Here is a 21,993-nt window from a genome sequence, read left to right as displayed (position 1 = left end):
AAGTCACACAATATCCGAGATAAGTTTTTAAGTAGTAGGCCTACTCTCAAAAGAACACAGAAAAGCGATTTATTGCAACCATGTTGGCAAGACTGATTTGCTGCCCCCACCAATTGTGTTATAGACTAGGCTACTACTTTCTTTTTTTTCTTTCCAGAGCCACTGGGATGAAGCCCGGCTGCTCTGGTGCTGAAACCATTGGAGTAAAGCTTGACAGCTTTGGAGCCAAGTCTTTTGAAAAGCAGTTCCACAGATCTGATTTTCATAGAGATGCGTCATGCATGAATATTGGAAAGTTTTAATGTGAAAAGACAGTAAAGCAGACCAGCTGGCACAAAATTAAGAGGCTGTGACAAATATGCTGAACAGTCAACCATTTAAAATAGACTCTCAACAAATTAAATGCGCTTTAGGGTTATATACGACAGTGTAGATGCATAACAAAAAAGACCAGTCCGCTAATGTTACTCAATCGGTCGCGATATTTATCAGTAAATGATCCACAGTTGGTGCATGCAACCCCAAACAATTTTTTTTTCTGGTTACGTAGGCCCACGTCATTTGCTTCGAATCGATGAGAATGATACTCCAATGTATTAGGCTATGTGCAAAAGTGTTTGGGTTACAATACCCCTTGCTGCAGCGCTGGCCTGTTAAGCCTAACCGCTCGAATGGAATTTCCAAATCTGTTGTCTTTCTCAAATTGTCTGTAAATGTCGATTTCTGCATCGAGATGTCTCAGCAATTCTTTCAGCTTTATGTTTTCTCCCATCACTCTCTTTATTTTCTAAAAACATAACAAAATTTCAACAACTTTTTTATAGTTTACCGTAAGTCTAACCAGTGGCGGATCCAGAGGGGGGTGATTGGGAAAATCGCCTCCTCTAAAACACAGAAAAGTAACCTCATTCAAACGATTCAAGGTTGGATTAAGGTACAATATTGTGTTTTGTTAAAATCGTCCCCCCCAACTTGTGACTAGTGGCTGAATGCGCCCCTAGGTCTAACTTATGATTTTTTAGTACAGGCCCGTAGCCAGCCGGGGGCCAGGGGGGCCTCGACCCCCTGAAAAAAAATTCGCCCCCCCTTCCCCTGACAAAATGCCAACATTCTCGAGCAACAGCTAGCCTACAATTATAATGATTCAATTTTTTCGGCCCCCCGTAAAAAAAGTTGGCCCCTCTTGCTCTGTGGTCTGGCTACGGCCCTGTTTTAGTAGTTTTTAACTAATACGATACGATATCTACCTTCACCAGTTGACTGTTGACTTCACTGATCTGTTGCGCTTTGGTTTCTAGCCGCATTTCCATTGATTTGATTTCTTTTTCGGCTTTTTGAACAAATCCTTGGTTTGAATTCAAATCACGTGACTTTTCTCTCAAATCTTTCTTCAAAGAAGCAATGGTTCGATGGAGAGATTGAACCTGTAATCATCACCCAACCAAATTTTTGAAAACGTTCTGAAAATCGTTTAATCCATATCTTATTCTATAACTTTACGACTATTTGTTTGGCCACTTGATAGGTTTCACGCCAAATCAATCACTAAATTCTGTGCTAATTGAACTTTTGGAATCAACAAAAAATATTTTATCCTTAGATCTTTATTCTCGGACTGGAAAAGCTTCGTTGAGAGCTTAATCCTGGCAGTTTTGCATAACCTACTTGCTGAGGCTTTGAATTACTGACGCATGCCTGATGGTCACCGCGATTGTCAGAGTGAAGTTTCCACTTGTTGTTGAAGTGTTTTTGTCAGAGAACAATTCCATCCACCATGTGAATGAAGAGCAATTATGAAATGCGTTGCTCAAGCGCACACCACAAGAGCCGAGCCATCGCCGATTGATCTTGAATCAACGGTTGAAATAATATCATAATAACAATCATGTTTTATTTGAGCCCATTGCGGTAACATACAATACACTGTGATCACAGATCAGAAAAAGAAGATCACAAACAAAAAATCAAATACAATGCAGCAGACGACGGGAAGCAGCGAGGTTGATTTATACTGTAGTCTTCAAGTCAGCTGCTCTCCTTATTTTGGCTTGCCATTAAAAGTCTTTTGTAGAGACACAGCCACGTGCTATGAAGCGGTATCGAACCCACTTTCTTTTGGACGTCGCGCAGACGTTCTCACCACTCGGCCATGCAGCCGAAATGCAGAAGCTAAATGAATATTTTTTTTGCTTACCTGCTCCAGAAGCACTTGTACAAGCTCTTCACTATCTGACTTTGACAGTGTATGCAAAGTTGATCTAAGCAGCTCAACTCTTCTTTCAAACTTTTCTTCGTTTGGATGAGGTTGCACCAATAAAGAAGCGTCAAATTTCTGGGGACTTGGAGCTGGCAAATGTGTGAACCAATTTTCCACTGCGGCTCTAGATTGTGGTTGCTGAGGATTTGCAGCATCCACTTTTTTGAATTGGCCTGTGTTAATACAGCTGAAGCGTTTAACCTGGCTATCAGACAGTTAAGTAGCCTACTCAAATAACAAAGCGGTGGATTTATTAAAACAATTACTGAGCTAATTTGAAATGCAATATGCCGGATCATTCATTTAAAATAGTTTTTAAATTTTTCTTGATAATAAGTCAGTGTATAGAATTTCATTGAAGGGACTTAATTTCTGCAAATAAACCAGAAAATAGTTGTAATCTATGGTTAGAAAGCCTTGCACTTCATTATTTTGTCTGGTAAATGGTGCAATTCACGCTTGTAAAATCGCACTACAGCATTCGAAAGACGAAAAAACCTGCTGAAGACCAAGTTTATGTATTTGCCTGACTCTGCTTGTACCTGTTGTTCCTCTAGTGAATGGTCGAGGACTAACTGCGTCTTTGCTTTTAGAGAGACTGCTGAGAGGAGGTAGCATGGACGTAGTGGGTGCAGTTTGAGCATTTCTGCTTTTTATTCTCAGATCCTCTTGTCGAGTTTGGGTGGCTACTGGAACCTTTTCTTCCAAGTAACTCATGCTTTGAGTGTATCGCAAACCATCAGAACCTACACATAATTATCACATAACATTCCGTTAATTAAAACATCACTGAACAAATTATTAAATCACATTACAAAAATATTGTCTGGATTAAATGTATTTAATTAATTTGTCAGTTAAGACCTGGGTGGACATGAAGGTGGACATGAAGATTGGCTTCCTTGCCTTCCCGTCCACTTAATCTAAATCTTCAACCACCAGATGTAAGCCTGGATACGACAAACAAAAAAAAAACTGGGTGTTTCTTATTTTTTGTTTATTCGTTTCTTATTCATATTCCACATATTGCATTGTATTTTTTATACGTAGACTAGTAAGAAAGTGTTAATGTTTTCCCTTTTCACTCGTAGGTCTACCGCAAATCAACCACTTTGGACTCACTCAGGATACGTGAATGAGTGGCAGGAGCATTTGTAGCCTACAGTCTAAGTGAAGACTTCGGTTCAATATTTATCGACAGCATCTACGGTAATTATTATATCTTGGCAAGACACATGAAGAAAAACTGGAAAGTGTTCACGAAGATTCTTCACTTCTTGTCGATTTAATTCTTAGCCATTGCGAACAACTTTAGATGTGACAAAAATCAATTAATCAACAACTTCTTCCATTCCTTAAAATTAAGAGCGAGACATTGATTGGTTGATTGTTAGGTTGTCTGCCCCGTTAGCTCAGTGGTTACGCGCCCGGCTCAAGATCACGCGGCGCAGGTACGACTCCCGGGGTGTGAGCTTGAGCAACGCATTCTAAGGACTGCTCTCCATTCAGCAACAGCTATTGAATGGAATAATTCCCCTGCAACAACACTTCAACAATCGGAAAACTTGACTCTGCCAATCTCGGTAACCGGCCCTGGGTCAAGAGCCTCTACAAGTATGCGAAACTATCAGAAATAACCAATCAAGGCTTTGTCAGTCCGAAGATAAAGATTCTAAACCAAACCATTGTTGCAATATTTGTCCTCACACTGGAAAAACGTCTTTGAGAGCTTAACCCTGGGCGTTTCGCATACTTGTAGAGGCTTTGAACCATTGAAGCTGCCCAAGTCATCAAAATTGACAGAGCGACGAGTCCATTATTTGTTGAAGTGTTGTTGTCTAAATTATTCTATCCACCAGTTATTGCTGAACGGTGAGCTCTTCTCAAAATGCTTGGCATAAAACATGAAAGTAGAGTTTGCAATTTGAAAGTCGTGTTACCGTTTTCGTTTTAACTGAAATACCAACATGGCTACTGGGGCTATCAGTCAACTGTTATTTATTTTCAGGTATGCATGCTATTAAAGCTAATCCACCTGTCACTTGTATCCCCTTCAGTCCAAGTGACATCAGTACATCATGATTTCGTTTGGCGCAAAGGAGCAGCCGTTTGCTCACGGAACAAGGGAGTATGAAGACTGTGAGATATCCTTTGATATTACCAGGAACCTTGGCTATGTATGTCATCTAAAACATAGGTTAATATTGTGTAGCAATAGTTAGATGTCACGTATGTAATGTCTTGTAATTTATTCAATCCTACGTCGTATTTGGGTTGAATAAACTAAAAATTGTAACCTAAAATTTGTTCCTTGTAAAGCAACAAGGTAAACTCCACTCCTACTCCAAACAGTTTGGAAATATTGACTTCAAACTTCATTCGGACTCTGAGCGCAAACCATAAACCACAATCGAAGTGTTTTTTATACTATAACGAATAAGCTTCCCTTTTTCCAGTCATTCAAAACAAAAACATACATTTAAATGAAAAAATGACTGCTTGAATAATAAAATCATTGAAGTACACAAAAATAACAACTGCGCCAAGTGCAGTGTAAATACTGTGTGCTAAAAGTATAATCTGGCAAAACATTAGATTTCGTCTCCAATCCGGCTCCTGTTTTTACCAAGAATTTCAGATTCTGGTTCCACTCCGACTATGACCGAGACTCCGACTGCAAAATACTCCAAACTTCCGGTTCTTGCACTCCTAATCCTGGCTCCTCCTGCACTGGTGGAAGCTCACGTAGCTAGCTTCCATGTTTATCATGATAATTTAATGAAGTTAAGCAGTTTGTTTTTAAATTCAATGTTTTTCGTTAAATGAACGCAAAAACATGTGGATTGATCAAGAAGTAGACTATTCAAATCTTTTAAACTAGGCTACTTTCCTTACTTGGGTGGTATGAATGTTTAACAGTGTTGCCAAGTCATTTTTCATGCATGATAACTTTGCTCGATTGAAACTGTAAACATTCCCATAATGCATGAAGCTCATTGTTGTATAAACTCCTGTAGCTTCTTTGGAACCTACGAATTTTATAAAATACAATTGGTAACAAAATCATCGGAGCACCACACGTATTGATCACAAAACGTATCAATTCTATAATGACTCTTCGAAAAGACTGCTCGAAAAAATAAGATATTTGAGGTAAACCTAGTAACTTCTTCTAAGATGAATTTCCACTAGGCAGTCTCACATACTTTAGAATCAGACAATGCATTCCCTATTCTCGATTATGTTCTTTAGTGTTGCTTGGGTTTAAAGTTTTAAAAAATTTGCTATGAAATAATGATAAAAATAATTTTCCGCCAACTGAAAGTAACGATGCATCAGATAGACTATTGTGGATCGGGTCAAACGAATTTTAGAACATGAACACATCAGGCATGGTGCATCAGATGAGAAAAGTTTAACATTACTGCAGTAAAATGAAACTTTAAGGAAATAAAACATTAGTGCATTAAAATAAACAAATTCATCTGAAATAATTTAACGACAAGGCAGAAACAATCATTCATACAACATACCATTGGAATAGTTGGTCTAATTATTCTTCCGAGGCCGTCGATGCCTGGTGTGGGCAAGGCAATTGAAGAAAAAGAAAAAAAAAAAAAGAAGAAGAAGAAGTAAAATTAAACATGATTCTTATCATAATTGTAGTTACCTTGCAGAAGATTATGCAATGATCCAATTATTGTGGTTACTTCTCTTTCTGAAGTCGCTGGCAGGTTATAGTATTTTATGGTTTGTTTGTACTTTTCAACATCGGTAGCAAATCTTTCTGTCAATCCGATGCTTTGTAGAAGAGATTCCAAAAGATCAAGGTCCATCCTGTGAATTTTCCAATGAACGCAAAGCTCATCTAAAATCTTCTCGAATGTGTTCAGATCTTCCAATGTTTCTTTACTAACATGCTCCTCGATTCCAATTGTAACTTTTACCTGGATAAAAATGAAACATGCCGAGTTTGCAGTTTAACGGCTCAGGAAAGACCTAAAGTATTCCGCATTTCATTTCTTTAAATTATTCCAAACAAGAGCAAAAAAAGCTACGTATCGAAGGTCTTTTAAACCTAAAAGGACTTTTTCGAAATAACGCATCAGATAGTTAAAAATCTCAAGCTTTTACAAATGCAACGATTGTTGTATGCAGGCACAACATAATATAATTATATTTGAATTTGTTTTGTTTACCATAGCCTATGGTGTAGTGAAAACAGATAAAACGTTTCTGTGTAGTGCTTTAGTAAGCGTGTACAATAGCGTTGGTAGGCGGATGATGAAAGCTCTTTGCTTTCACCCACAAAATGTAAGCTGCGTATATTTACAATTCATCAATACTTATCAGCTTGAAAAATCTGGCTTTAGTTTGCTTCTAACGAAAGACAGCTGACTGATTGACGTCAAACTATAAATTGTTGGCTTAGCACCTTCAGTTTTACTTATTATACAATTTAAGCAGAGCTGTCCTTTTTGCCTTTTAAGGATATTCCTGTGTAACCAGCAAAGTGCAAATGTTGCAGCTAGAAAGTTACAGGAATGTAAACTTTGACCGCATACTAAATGCAAGTTAAAAAACAGATTATCGTTATTTAATGAGAGTTTGTACAAAGAAACCTTGTCATGTTGCCATGTTACAAATTTTAGAATAGACGGCATTTCTTTCGCGCAATTTGCTCTGGATCAGAGGCGTAGCTGGAAAGAAAATTGTTGGAAGGAAAGGCAACTGTTTGAAGGAGAAAATGTTATTCAAAGTCAATTATAATGGTATTGAAAACGTTGTAATAGATTGAAAACATTTTTGAGGGTTTGAGCAAGACAAAATTTTGAAAGGCGTTTGCCTCAGTCTCAAGCTCCCCTTGGCCACGTCTCTGCTCTGAACTTTGCTCATGTCTGTACCGTGGCTAATTTGTTCACTGGTATTTAAACGAGGTTTGTTGTTTATATTATGAAACATTTCATGTATGGTTGTTGTATAATTTTACAATTTAAAAATTATAAGGAAGTAAATTTCAGTGTAGGCCTACAGAATACAGCATTTTGTTTCCTTTTATAAGGATCCCAAAATAATCCCCTAGACACCCCTGTCAACTATACCATGCATCTATCCCTTTTAAGAGCATGGAAAGATGCATTGTCTCATTATCTTTCTATGCGTGGCTTCACAACATCTAGAGGAGACCGGGGTAAAGTGTGCAATGGGGAAGATGAGCAACCTCTGCTTTCTGGAAAAACAAGACTGCGGATTTTTTTTTTGAATATATCACCCATAATGCCATGTCATTCAATGTATTTGTTATGTCCAGTGACAATCGCATTTTACAATGGCACGCAATTATATTGTTTTATGTTGAAATTTCTAACTTTTTTTCCCCAAAAACTGAATAATTTTATTGTTATACACCATGTAAATCAAATCTGTTTTTTGTGTTGGTAAGTATAAAATGTGAGGATATTCTATAAAAAGTTCAGATAAGTTAGTCTTGTAGTTTTTTAAATATTTTTATTTTGTCGCAAAAACCATGTTGGCGTAAAGTGTGCAATGCTAATTGAAGTACCGGTATCTTGAAGAAGTTAATTAACAATTTTTAAATTGTTAAATTTGTGTTTTTTTTTATTCATATTGGATAAAAAAAAAACAGTGTTGCGTTTTAAAGCATAATGCCCGACAATTATACAAACAAACTGACAGGGGAATGCTTCAACTTAATAGAATTGCTCAACTTACCCCAGGTCATGTCTCAACTTACCCCATACAATTTATGTCGGGGTAGGTTGAGCAACACGCATATAAATATCAATATAGAAAAACATATAAATGACAGGGTGATCAAACTTGTCTAGAATGTAGCTGATTCACTAGTACTTCAAGTTCACCCTTTTAAAGTTTTCCAAAACGAACCGTTTCTTTGTAAAAGTGACTTGAGCAAAAAGGTGCTTATCTTACCCCACCCTCCCCTATCCATTGACTTGGCTCAGACTTTTAGAATGCCAATTGCTTTTTTTCATAAAAACTGATATTGTTAGCGAAAAAATGTAGTGTTGTCTGCGTGCTCCTTGTCGCTATTATTGTCTTTGACTACGCACTGGCGGTACACAATAAATATTACAGTTTAAATTAAAAAAAATATGTTTGTTTGTTTGTTTGAATTTGTGAACCTTCAATAGATCTTTGAATTCAAGCATTCTTGTCCCCATGCTTAAAGCGTTGAACAGCTCATTCAAAGCTCGTTTCTCAACTTCAACATCCAGCTTTTTCCTTTCCTCTGTTCTGGAGGGATACGGAGCCGTTCCTGGTGTAGTCAGTCGGAGCAAAGAACTGCGAGTGGCTCTTCCAGGACGAAATCTGAAGAAGCAGAGGAGTCGTAGTTAAATTGAAACTTAATGCAGGAATACAGTACAATTGACTTTATTGCTTTACTTTTAGTCAATTTTAATGTTAGATACGGCCTTGTACTGTATGTCAGCTAAAATCAAAAGGATTGCACTTGATTTGAGAAAATACAATGTATTTTTTCTCAGAATATTGTAGCCTATGTGACGAAGAAATAACGCAATTTATATCTCACTTGTATGGCTTTAAAGGACTGTCCGGATTTCCTCTCAAGGGAGTATGTATAGTTATTGCAGGTGTATTTCTGTTTACAACAGAGATACTTCTCTTCTTCTCTTCAGGAATTATTTGTTCCTTGTTTTCCTCTTCATTGATGACCACTCTTGATCCAGAAGGAGGAGTGTCTTTGTTTCTAAGTATTTTCTTTGCCACTTTTGCATCCGCGTTCCTTCTTAATCTTCTCTGTTTCTGTTTTTCCGTTGCATCCTTATTTTTCCTTTCATCAGTTTTTTCATCTGCTGGCATGTTCAAAGAAGATGTGTCTCTAGGCTTAGATCCTGTTGTCTTTGCTCGAGCTGCAGTTTTCTTTGGAAGATAAGAATTTTTCTTAATTTCAGTAACGGTTTCTGCAGGCAGCTCTCCGACGATCCCAGGCCCCAAATCAATCCTGAATAAAATAGATATTTATTCAATGTTTGTTGGCTGTGAATTTGTATCAAAAAGTGAGTTTTATGATCTTTTACATAATGTTCATATTTTGTGTTTCCGTGTGAAGAAAATGTTAAATAGTCCAGGTGCTGTCAGGTTTGTCACCAAGTATGAAGAATAACTTGGCAATGAAATAATTGTCTAATTATTATTTTTCACCTAAGTTTCGAGGAAATGTTTTTTCAAATGAAATCGATGTTTGCAATAACAAAATGATTTGAATGAATTCTTCGCCTGTGTTCGATATCTCGGGGATTTCCATCGGGGAATTAAGTTTTTGGATGAAATTCTTTACTTAGTATAGGTATGGTACATTAGATTCAAATGAACGCTATGAATTTCAGCCAACGGTTTATCATTTCGAAGAAAACAGCACTTTATAATTTTACATTAACGATAATTAATTGGTGTGACCAGAGGCGTAACCAAGAAGGGGGCACCTATAAAATTCCTTGTCCCCTTCTTGCCTCTTCTGTAAAAATGCAGCTGATGATACGTTAATCAGGAAAAACTGTTTTTGATTAGATTTTTGTATGTCTAACGGTAACAGTACAGTAGTTCGCCTAATTCAGTGGTTCCCAAACTTTTTCAGCTTGTGGCACGCTAGAAAAATTATAAAATGCTTGCGGCACACTTATACAAAAGAAGAAAAGTTGCTTTAAAAAAATTTATTTCCACGTGTTAATGGGATGGATGTGCTTGTTTATATGACTGAAACGAGGTTGCATTGTTGACAAATATACCCGCATTTCATCGTCCATTCCAAGCAGTCTCTCTCGTTTACAGCTTTTAATTTTAGTCCAAACAGAAAAGCCATGTTCAAATAGCCATGAAGATGCAAATGGTCATATAATTTTGATTGCTTTTGCACCGATCATGGAATAGGAGTTGGAAGCTGACAGCCAAAACTCATCCAAGTTTTTTTTGTGGAAACAGCGTTTAAAAAAACGGGTCGTTTCGTAAATCAATGAGCTGTTCTTCTTCTTCTGCAGAAAGATTGCTTGATTCATTGCTTCCAAATGGTGGGAAGTAATGTTGCAGTTTAAGCTGAAGTCCAGACAATGTGCTCATGATTTGCAGAATGCTTTCTTGTTTATGAGTTGATTTATTAAAAGCAAGAAACGAATCAAAGACTTTCTTCAAGACCCTTATTTTTCCCCTGCATTGAAGGACAACCATCAGTACAAACGCTCACGCAGTTACTCCATTTCAACTCAGAAAGCAAAATATTTTCATTTACCAATTTGAATATGTCTTCTCCATTGGTTGTGCCCTTCATTTCGTTGCAAAAAAAACATTCATTTATCAATGTTTCATTGTTAATGAAGCGAATAAAAGCCAGCAGATGAGATTTCTCAGTTCTGTCAGTAGATTCGTTAACTTGTTAAGACCATAGTACAGACAGCTGTTTGTCTGTAGCAACAAAGTGGTCGCAAACTTGATTCTTTAAATCTGAGGATAGCTCTTCTATGCTTCATGAAATTGTGCTATTTGACAACGGAACTCCAACTTCTTCCGGGGAAGCACTACCAAGCATTTCTTCAACAACAATGGCTATTGCTGGCTGATTCTGCATCCGTGTGTGATTTTTTACGTTTCGCCAACAAGAGTGCCACTTTGTAACTTGCAATCAATCCTTTTTCCTGCAGCTTGAGGAAGCTATTATTTCAAATATTTATACAGTTCTTTTCCAAAATTCCAAAAAGATTTGCGGCACACTTGAGAATCTCTGGCGGCACACTAGTGTGCCGCCGCACACAGTTTGGTAATCACTGGGCCCTAATTTAACCAGATTCAGTTAAATACATCCGTTTTTCTTGATCCAGCTGAAAACAATACGTCACAGTTGATTGATGATGTGTTATCTTGATTCAGCATGTTCGTTCTATGAAACTGTCATTTGTGTCGTTTGTCCTTTGTTTCAGCAAGTGCAATCCGTACAACTAGGGGCGTAATCAAAGGGGACAATTGCCCCCCCCCCAAATATAGAAATATTTTTATATATGCAAGCGGTTTTATATAACTGAAATAAACTTTGAGTTTTGCTGTTGATTTAGGCTCAAAGTACACTCAAAATGGGCAATTTCAAGGTATTTTTTCAAAAAAAAAAAAAATGCAGAAAGACCCCAAGACCACCTCTGGATCTACTACAATAAGAGACTACTATTTTTTTTTCTAGCTACGCGCCTGTGAGTGACCAGTCAAAAAGCTTCCAAGGCAGAAAGTCAGTTATTGTTTAAAGTTAACCTTAATTTTAAAGCAGATCATATTGCCTTTGTTTTTAACGTTTCTAAAAATATTGTCCCTCCCCCTGGAGAAAGCCTTGCCCTTTAATTGCCATTCCCCTGGAAAATGAATCTGGTTACGCCATTGGGTGTGACCTGTTCTGGAGTCTGACCCGTGAAAAAAATGTTATGATAGAGGTTGTCGCCAGCGAGATAGCAAGCTTGCTAAAGTAGCCTATGGCCATTTTTTTAATATGTGCTAAAAGAATGCCTTCGACAATTTCTTTCTCCTTGTTCCAGTAACGTTGTTCGAGGTCATGAAAACAAAAGTTGCATTTATAGGCTACCATAAGTCAGACATGCGGTTAGAAAACAACGTTTGGAATGTTTTGCAATTTAAACAGAATTGCTAAATCATTTACCAACTTATCATTCCAAGAAATTAAATTTCGCTAACGTTTTTTCAAGTAATAGTTATGCAACATTTGACCTTTCTTATAATTATGCAACATGCATATTCTATACCGTCTAAAAAGTAAGGTTACTTTTGCAATGTTTTCTGAGATGGACTTTAGCCTATTTTTCTTGAACAGGGTAATTTGTTTTTCTAATGGGATGTAATGATCACAGCAAAGCGAGTAAAAGAAATAGCACAACCGGTAGAAAACAATTACTTGTCATACAATCTGACCTCAGTACAGCAGTTACGTTGCTAGGAGCATGTAACCAAGTGCGGCTTTCGTAGACGGATCAAATTTCACTTCTCGCTTTAAAGGGAATTACATATCTGTAGGCTAATATGTGTAGAAACACAAATACCTCACACAAGCTCTCAACAACTTACGTTAATCTAACGGAGATGACTGTCAGTAGAACTCTACCTCAAACAACGAGTGATCAGAAGGGGGAATCGCGAGGGGTTACCTTCTAACAAGCTTGATGTGTTCAAAATTTTAGCCATTTGTTACTATTTTTTCTCATAAAGTATTTCATATTCTTTTTTGTCACTGTATTTAATTATATCTTTTTTTCTACAAACCGATATTAGCAAGACGTAGCCTACAGTATTTTAATGAAAATGTATTCAAGAAATGGTTTGTAGATCAACGAAAAGACTATGTACAGAAATGCAGCTTGGTCGCTCCGTTGATCCTTTAACAATGTCGCTTTTACCTTATAGTGTGGATTGTTTTTTAAACCATCACAAAACCAAATCTACAAATCTTTAAACAAACGTCAGTTACACTTATTCCACCATCTGATAGTTGTCATCATTTCGTAATTTTTTTTGCGGCTAATCATCACAAACAGATGTATTGCCCAATCTCGGACTGAGCCAGGACTTTGGACCCATAAGTTTCCGATCTCTGATTAATTTACAAAAAAAATTTAAAGATGACTTTTCTGTTAGCTTTTCATAATTTTTCATTATTTTCATTTTTGCCCTATTTTCACTTTTTTGTTAGTTTTTATTGTGGTTTAATAAGTAAGTTACGCTATCATAGGCTACACATTAGTACGCTACGTACAGTACGCTACCATTATTAAATTAAAAAGTGGTAGAACTACAATACACAATCATTCAAACATGTGGTGTAGCAATTTGCGAGTCGCAAATTTATTTGACTAAAGTGACAATTCGCCTTCCATTGGTCTGTCCATTGATCATGCAAAATTATGAAATCCTAATCTTCATGAGAATGTCTGAGTACGCCATTGTACAGTAGAGGTATTAAGCTTACCCTTACATTAGGAAATACAACTTGAATCTTAATAAAAACATCGCAGTTGCTAGCTAAAAGGAAAAGATACTGCCAAGACTATGTCAGTTTTGTTTGAAGTTTATTTGCTTTTCAATTGCTTTAAAGTTTAAATGATCGACACAACTTTGCTCAAACGTAGCGAAAGAATTTATTTCACAAACGTTGTTAAGTCTTCATTGTACGTTTTATGCGTAATTTTAACACAGCCTGAAACTTAGTGTTCATTTTGTTTTCAACGTGTTTAACACCAAGTGGTAAAAGGGTAGAACCTCGGCCCCATATAGGGTCACACGACGACGGCTACCGGCATTCAACAGTTTGGTTTTCACGTAGTTTCCAGGCTTATGAAGTAGGCCAATATTTTTTTATGTGTTCGAAAGCAGTATGTTATTTTAAACAACTTTTGTTTAGTTATTAGCCTGTTCCAAATTTGTGTTTACGAAACTTTGTATTTTTCTATCAGTTATGGTAGGCACCCCACAAAGCTTGTTATCAAATCGTAACTTACAGCTACGTTTTCGCTCTGAAGATACAACGGATACTCTTTATCGCGCAAAATGTTGATAAAGCAGGAAAACATTTTTAAACTTCATCTTTGCATTTTGTTTTATCGACTGAACACCGCATTAATGCTTGAAAGGTATTTTTAGAATATCCGAGACAATTTGCCATAGCATTAGTCTTCCGAGGTGTCATTTTTAAAGTCTTCCTTTGAGCCGAAATATTTGCAACAATGTTTTTAGTTCAATAGAGTAACGCGTTTTTAAGTAGCAAATCCATGTGAGGTCAAATAGCGTTTGAAACAACGATCTTTACAGACTAATGTAGGCTATTTCATAATTTGTTAAAAAAAAAACCAGTACATTTAACCTATTTATGCATTGCGCCTTAAAATTGTTGGCTATTTGGCGATTATAGAATGGAGCATCTGCATTTTATCTTTTCAGTGATCTCGTTTCTTACCTTAGTTCCAGTTTTGTCGCAGTCGTCATGGTTGAGCAAAATGACAATCCAAAGCGCAGATATATTATAACATCAGTTTTCTAACTCCAAATAAATTCTGAACAAATTCTGGTTTGTGACTAATAGTCTGGGAGCCTACGACAGAAGATTTCACCCCATAAGGTACAAAAGGTTTGACCCCTTGAAGTTACTGGGGTCAACCATGTCACTCACAAAAAGTATGGAAGATTGACCGCACCGGGTGGATCTGGACCCTAGAGCCCCCTAAAAAGCCCAAAAAGGGGGTTAATTTCACCCCATAAGGTACATGGACCAAACTTGGTGAAAACGAAGTTCTATGTCAGGACATCACAAAAATATCAAATCTAACAATATTTTCGAGTGGAAAGGTGATGTAAGACTCCCCCCAAAGTGACCCCCCAGGGGGTTAATTTCACCCCATAAGGTACATGGACCAAAGTTGGTCAAAACGAAGTCTTATGTCAGGACATCACAAAAATATCAAATCTAACAATATTTTCGGGTGGAAAGGTGATGTAAGATGCCTTCAAAGTGACTTCCCTTAATGTGACCCCCTCGGAAGGTTTATTCCACCCCATAAGGTACATGGACCAAACTTGGTCAAAATGAAGTCTTATGTCAGGACATCACAAAAATATCAAATCTAACAATATTTTCGGGTGGAAAGGTGGTGTAAGATGACTTCAAAGTGACTTTCCTTAATGTGACCCCCTCGGAAGGTGTATTTCACCCCATAAAGTACATGGACCAAACTTGGTCAAAACGAAGTCTTATGTCAGGACATCACAAAAATATCAAATCTAACAATATTTTCGGGTGGAAAGGTGATGTAAGATGTCATCAAAGTGACCCCCAGAGGGTTTATTTCACCATAGAGTACATGGACCAAACGTGGTCAAAACGAAGTCTTCTAGGGCACCACAAAATATCAAATCTAACAATACTCTCAGTTGGAAAGGTGATAAAAGACCTACCCAAAAGTGAATCTCCTCCTATAGTTTAATTTACTTCATCCCTTTCTCGAACCAACCTTGGTGTAACGAAAGTGCTATGCCAGGACAGTACGAATGGATTAAATTTAAAAATATTTTTATATAGGTTTTGATGAAATACATTCACAAGCTGTCCCATGATGCATGAAATGGAACTATAGCCTACTTTACAAAAAGTTTTTGTATAAATCATATTAAGTCAATCGAAAAAAGGCAACAGGACATGACAATACATGGCTTTGTAACACCAAAAACAGAAAGTACACAAGAAGCATATAGGCTACAGTAGCCAGAAAATTGATCCAAGATCTTGATACCACCACTAAATGTGGACTTAATCGAACAGCTGACTATCCAAATCAAAACGTTTCGAAATGAATCATTTGGAACGTTAATTTAGGCAGTAATGAACATTTTCCAGCTGCTACAATAAATAACCTAATAAACCCAATGCAGTAAATTTTTATTTAATGCCATTTGCTTCATGTCTCCAATCAGTTATCGTAACTGTTCATTCATAAACAGAGATTGTTCGTGTAAATGTAAACGGTCGTTTCTTTATTCTTCATTGTCACTGCTGTCGCTTTCACTTTCTTCATCTTATTCTTCAGATTCATACAATTCTCCTGTTATATACAGAGATAAAGCAAGCTGTCTGCGATGTACCAGCCCCAAGCAATGTGGTTATCCGCACGTCTGACACTGACTGTCTTGTAATTGGCTTAGGTTGCTATGGAACTTTTGATCCTTCATTAAAGATATGGATAGAAGCTGGCTTGCAAAGCAATAACACGCAGCGGTACATCAACATCAACCAGCTGCATAGGCCTACCGCACTTGGAGTGACGATTTGCAAGTGTTTACCTGCATATCATGCCTTTACAGATTCTGATTACACCTCGTCATTTAGCAGGAAAGGGAAAGTGCGGCCGCTGAAATTACTCCAAGGAAACCACGAAGCGCAGGCAGCTTTTAGCCAACTCGGACACGACAAAGAAATTAGTGAAGACACTATCATCGCCATAGAGAACTTTATGTGTAACATGTACAAAAACAAGAAAATTAATTATGTCAACGAAGTCCGTTTACAAATGTTTTTAGACGGCTACAAACCCAAAAAAGAAAATGAAAGGATATCATGCATACCAGAAGCTACTGTAGATAGTAGTACTCTACCACTTTGTTTACGAGTACTTCTCCAGAAGACAAGGCGCACACATCTCATCACAAGATGGTGGTTATCTTCAACTAGAAGTGAACAAGCAGCAACGTTGCTGCTAGAGTATGGCTGGAAAGAAGAAGGAGGTTCTTATAAAGTGGTGTGGTTTGAAGGTAAAGGTATAAAGCATCTTTAGATGTCTCTGCGTGGAATCTGATCTCATCCAGGAAAGTCAAGAAGAAGGTAAACAGCATTGGATGTCGCTTGGGTTACCCTTTATAAATATAAAACTTTCTCCTGGTCTATCAGTCGTTTACTTTCTTACTGTAAACATTAGCCAATAACTGGCTGTAAAGTTTCGTTTTAGGAACCTATAACCAATAGTTTCTGCAATCTTGAGAAAAATGCCTGGGTGCACTAAATAACAAATAAATGTTGAACTTTTTCCAGTTAATAGTAAGTTGCAATGTTGCATTATTCGAAGAAAAATAGACGTCTGTAAAAGATAATAAAATTACTATTGTATGTTACGCATATCTGTAGTGCATAATAGCAATTGTTTCGTACAGTCTTTATTTCTCTGTATATAACAGGAGAATTGTATGAATCTGAAGAATAAGACGAAGAAAGTAAAAGCGACACCAGTGATTGATTGATTGATTGAATCTTTATCCTCGGACTGGGAAAGCTTCTTGCAGAGCTTAATCCTGGCAGTTTCGCATACTTGTAGAGGCTTTGAATCACTGGCGCAGGCCCGGTCACCGAGATTGACAGAGTGAAGTTTCCGATTGTTGAAGGCTTGTTGTCGGGGAATTATTCCATCCATTAGATGCCGCTGAATGGAGAGCAGCCCTTAACGTGCGTTGCTCAAGCGCACACCCCGAGAGTCGAACCAGCGCCGCTATTGATCTTGAAGCTTCTTCGTTCCAGAAGTGACGCGCTAACCAATTGAGTTACCGTTTACATTTACACAAACAATCTCTGTTTATGAATGAACAGTTACAATAACTGATTGGAGACATGAAGCAAATGGCATTAAACAAAAATTTACTACATTGGGTTTATTGGGTTATTTATTGTAGCAGCTGGAAAATGTTCATTACTGCCTAAATTAACGTTCCAAATGATTCATTTCGAAACGTTTTGATTTGGATAGTCAGTTGTTCGATTAAGTCCACATTTAGTGGTGGTATCAAGATCTTGGATCAATTTTCTGGCTACTGTAGCCTATATGCTTCTTACGTACTTTCTGTTTTTGGTGTTACAAAGCCATGTATTGTCATGTCCTGTTGCCTTTTTTCGATTGACTTAATATGATTTATACAAAAACTTTTTGTAAAGTAGGCTATAGTTCCATTTCATGCATCATGGGACAGCTTGTGAATGTATTTCATCAAAACCTATATAAAAATATTTTTAAATTTAATCCATTCGTACTATCCTGGCATAGCACTTTCGTTACACCAAGGTTGGTTCGAGAAAGGGATGAAGTAAATTAAACTATAGGAGGAGATTCACTTTTGGGTAGGTCTTTTATCACCTTTCCAACTGAGAGTACCGTATTGTTAGATTTGATATTTTGTGGTGCCCTAGAAGACTTCGTTTTGACCACGTTTGGTCCATGTACTCTATGGTGAAATAAACCCTCTGGGGGTCACTTTGATGACATCTTACATCACCTTTCCACCCGAAAATATTGTTAGATTTGATATTTTTGTGATGTCCTGACATAAGACTTCGTTTTGACCAAGTTTGGTCCATGTACTTTACGGGGTGAAATACACCTTCCGAGGGGGTCACATTAAGGAAAGTCACTTTGAAGTCATCTTACACCACCTTTCCACCCGAAAATATTGTTAGATTTGATATTTTTGTGATGTCCTGACATAAGACTTCATTTTGACCAAGTTTGGTCCATGTACCTTATGGGGTGGAATAAACCTTCCGAGGGGGTCACATTAAGGGAAGTCACTTTGAAGGCATCTTACATCACCTTTCCACCCGAAAATATTGTTAGATTTGATATTTTTGTGATGTCCTGACATAAGACTTCATTTTGACCAAGTTTGGTCCATGTACCTTATGGGGTGGAATAAACCTTCCGAGGGGGTCACATTAAGGGAAGTCACTTTGAAGGCATCTTACATCACCTTTCCACCCGAAAATATTGTTAGATTTGATATTTTTGTGATGTCCTGACATAAGACTTCGTTTTGACCAACTTTGGTCCATGTACCTTATGGGGTGAAATTAACCCCCTGGGGGGTCACTTTGGGGGGAGTCTTACATCACCTTTCCACTCGAAAATATTGTTAGATTTGATATTTTTGTGATGTCCTGACATAGAACTTCGTTTTCACCAAGTTTGGTCCATGTACCTTATGGGGTGAAATTAACCCCCTTTTTGGGCTTTTTAGGGAGCTCTAGGGTCCAGATCCACCCGGTGCGGTCAATCTTCCATACTTTTTGTGAGTGACATGGTTGACCCCAGTAACTTCAAGGGCTCAAACCTTTTGTACCTTATGGGGTGAAATCTTCTGTCGTAGGCTCTCGGTCTATAACTACATTAGCGACATCACCATGAGTGGACAAAACCTAGATAAAAATTTGATCAACACGACACCCAACGTCCCAATAGCGGGATGGGGACAATTTTTGAGCGTTGTTCTTGAATTATTTCAAGATTATAATCACTCAATTATTTGAGCACGACTACCAAGTTTGATGAATTCAAGTATAAATATCACCCTTAGCCTACATCATGTAGACTAGTCAACAAATTTCTAAACTTTACGTTGTTTAGGAGCGGAATGTTTTTCCAGTTTTATTGAAGCTTTGATGTTAAGATTTGGTGAAAATGTTGCTGAAACGGTAATTCACACAAGTTAGAGATGCTATTTATTTGTATGTCCGCACAACAGCAACCGATTTTTTGCAGCAGGCAAGTTTAGTACCATAAAACCACTTAATTTTAACTATTAGCCTACATACAGTATTTTCATTGTGATACTGATAGGCTAATATTTTTTTTCAGAGTTTTCAATTGGACTTCTTTCCTGAATATCATATGATACAAAATATGTACTTTGCGATTTATATTCATTCACTCATTTGTATTCACTATTCACTCTACTCGCTATTTATAGCCTACCTGCTCAAACCTTCGCTTATCATACTGAAACCAAGGAAAACAAAGGTTAGCCCATTGTAACTACGTTCGAATGATTTTTTTTCGTTTTGTTTTTTTAACAAAACTTCTCCAAAGTGTTCTGAGCCATAAAAGTCTACGTTTTCAGTCTATCACTACGATGGTGTGACAAAACTGGGAAAACTATGACCAACGAATAGCCTAAATACAGCTTGAAGACATCAAGTAGCATATGCTCTAAGGTTAACAACCAATCCTGCAATTTTTGTCAAACTGAATAAAATCATTGGACCACACTTGGACATTTTTAAATCAATTTTTCAAGGCTTGTATAGTTTCATAAGCAAACTTTCTTTTATCAAAACTTCGCCAGGTAAACAACTAGAGATAACGAGACGTCATTCTGTGAAGTATACAACTGAACAACAATAGAGCGGCGGATTGTATTCTTGTGTACAAAGGTTCCCATATTATTCTATTGTGTTGTAATTTTTCCGATGTGATGTGTTTTCAAAGTTAATTAGGAAATGAGCTTCAGCAAAAAATACTTTACGTTGATGTATAATAGCCTAATAATACAATCAAATGTTATAAACAACTAACAAAATTGCATTGGGTATTCTAGAAGTGAGGCATGGCCGTTTGCCAGGCTTACTTGTTAAATAGATTTTATTATGGATTCATTTGTAATCCAAGGCTTCAGTTCAAAGAATTGTGTTCGTGAAGCTTTGGCAGCGTGGTTGCTAAATACGGCAAAGAGGGTTGCCCTTTTCATGAGCAGGTTACATGAGGTTGTAGGGAAGAAATAGAAACACAATACACTTCAACGTGGCACGATTTATCGAAACGCAATGAAGCTTTTTGAGTTGTGCTCAAAAGGAAGTAATGATACTTCATCAATTTCGTATTTCTGCAGAAAGTATAATGGTGAATATTACCGGTCAAGAAACCGCTAAAATAACATTTTTTTGTAAAAGTAAGAAATTTAAATGAACCATTATCGGAAAAACGATTTTACAACCTTTGTAATACTATTGGGCTTGTATCCAGAAAGTGACCGTGGAAACTACTTCTTTAAATTTTTAAAAACTGTCCATAGAGACAGCTGTAATATTTGGAAGCAATGCATTTCTTGCATAGCCTATGTTTTCAAATTCATGGAGGGCTTAAAAGCTGAAAATGCTTAACTGTTAAAACTGTTTGTAAATATATTACATATGTTTTTATAATGCTCAGCCCTATTGTGTTGTTGTGCCTTACCTGTCCGTGGTGCAAAAAAGCGAACTGTTTTCCAAAGGTAAATAAATAGGCTACATGGGTTTAAAATGTTTTACTTAAATTTTTTTGATGGATACTTTTTGTTACAGCAATCGCTTCCTTTCAAAAAAAAAAAGATCATTCAAGAGTTTTAATGAAGCAATGAAATTTTTGTTTAGCTTTTGCAGTAAATACGATTGTGACTCCGATATGACAGTGCAAGTTTTGGATAATTGATATCGCTCCCATTAATTTACTTAAAAAACATTTATTGCAGAATCATCTAACCAGAACATATACAAATGTAGGCTCAAGGAAGTCATAATTTTGGCTACAGTACTTAAACTAAAACAAATAACTGTTATTTTAATCACAGTTCATCACACATTGCTTACCGATATCTGTTGCAAGATAAAGATGATGACCGCGTATATCTTCAAATCAAACTTATCACAATTAATGATCCAAAGCACTTCAGGTTGCCGTTTAGTTGCAGTAAGACAAAGAAATAAAAAGAATTCCTACAGCTGGTCTGCGTAAATGAAATGCAAACGTATAGCCTAAAATAGCAAAGAGTTATATACAAATTATAGCAAAGGTACAATAGCAATTGACAAAAATGCAGCTACAAATGCCAGGCAAAGAATTAAAATTTGAGAATGGCCGCTGTCGTTTTGGAAAAGTCAAATCCAAAAATGCAAAAACATTCCGTTAAATTGTTTACTTTGTTTAAGCATTTTTGTTCAACTTGGTATGCAGTACATTGTTGCAGTTGCAATTTTTTTTCTTGTGCAAAGATTTGTCAATGGGTTGATGCACTGATGATTATCTACCAAACTAATGCATCATTGCTGTACTGTAACTTTGAAAAATAAAACAACGTAAAACTCAGGAAGTGCTCAAGATCAGTAAAACACGATTTTTCTCTTCAGAAGAACGTTGTCGTCATTATGAGGCACAAACATGATGCAGATCCGTTCCGCTTTTCCATATAACGAACTTCATGGAAAGTGGGCTCAATCCATCAACACCTGCCGATTTAAGATGTAAATCACATATCCGTCATTTCTTCAAATCGTGAACAAAACATATATTTAACTTAATTGATGAAATTTGATGGAGATCAATTCAAGAGTTATTTTTGATATCCTTATTTGGAGC

At 36.9% G+C, this 21,993-nt stretch overlaps 1 protein-coding gene across 2 annotated transcripts; it reads right to left on the bottom strand.

Annotated features, from left to right (window-relative positions):
* Positions 1-42: 42 nt before the first annotated feature.
* On the bottom strand, positions 43-21,328 carry LOC145772350 (uncharacterized). 2 transcript variants are annotated; one of them, XM_082584228.1, is made up of 10 exons: positions 21,228-21,328; positions 8,832-9,263; positions 8,422-8,608; positions 5,928-6,204; positions 5,153-5,286; positions 4,293-4,443; positions 2,800-3,003; positions 2,195-2,430; positions 1,248-1,424; positions 43-787 (listed from the first exon to the last, which is right to left on the bottom strand). In XM_082584228.1, exons 2-10 carry the CDS (start codon positions 9,119-9,121, stop codon positions 623-625), a joined length of 1,821 nt encoding a protein of 606 aa, XP_082440354.1. In that variant the 5' UTR covers positions 9,122-9,263; positions 21,228-21,328; the 3' UTR covers positions 43-622. The 2 variants fall into 2 exon arrangements, with proteins under 2 accessions (XP_082440354.1, XP_082440353.1); XM_082584227.1 differs by lacking the exon at positions 21,228-21,328 and adding an exon at positions 14,256-14,351.
* Between the last annotated feature and the right edge of the window lie 665 nt (positions 21,329-21,993).

This window comes from Aplidium turbinatum, chromosome 6, assembly GCF_918807975.1.
Source record: "Aplidium turbinatum chromosome 6, kaAplTurb1.1, whole genome shotgun sequence".
NCBI classification, from domain to species: Eukaryota; Metazoa; Chordata; class Ascidiacea; order Aplousobranchia; family Polyclinidae; genus Aplidium; species Aplidium turbinatum.
This window is presented reverse-complemented; position numbering and strand designations above follow the sequence as displayed.

What these genes read in the sequence shown, in the direction of transcription:
- LOC145772350 (XM_082584227.1), bottom strand. Translation starts at nt 14,284, where the DNA reads ATGACGACTGCGACAAAACTGGAACTAAG. An exon ending in ATTGCATAATCTTCTGCAAG is followed by an intron (nt 5,287 to 5,927) that starts GTAACTACAATT and finishes TAAAATTCGTAG; the next exon opens with GTTCCAAAGAAGCTACAGGA. An exon ending in GAAGGGGATACAAGTGACAG is followed by an intron (nt 3,004 to 4,292) that starts GTGGATTAGCTT and finishes AATTATGTGTAG; the next exon opens with GTTCTGATGGTTTGCGATAC.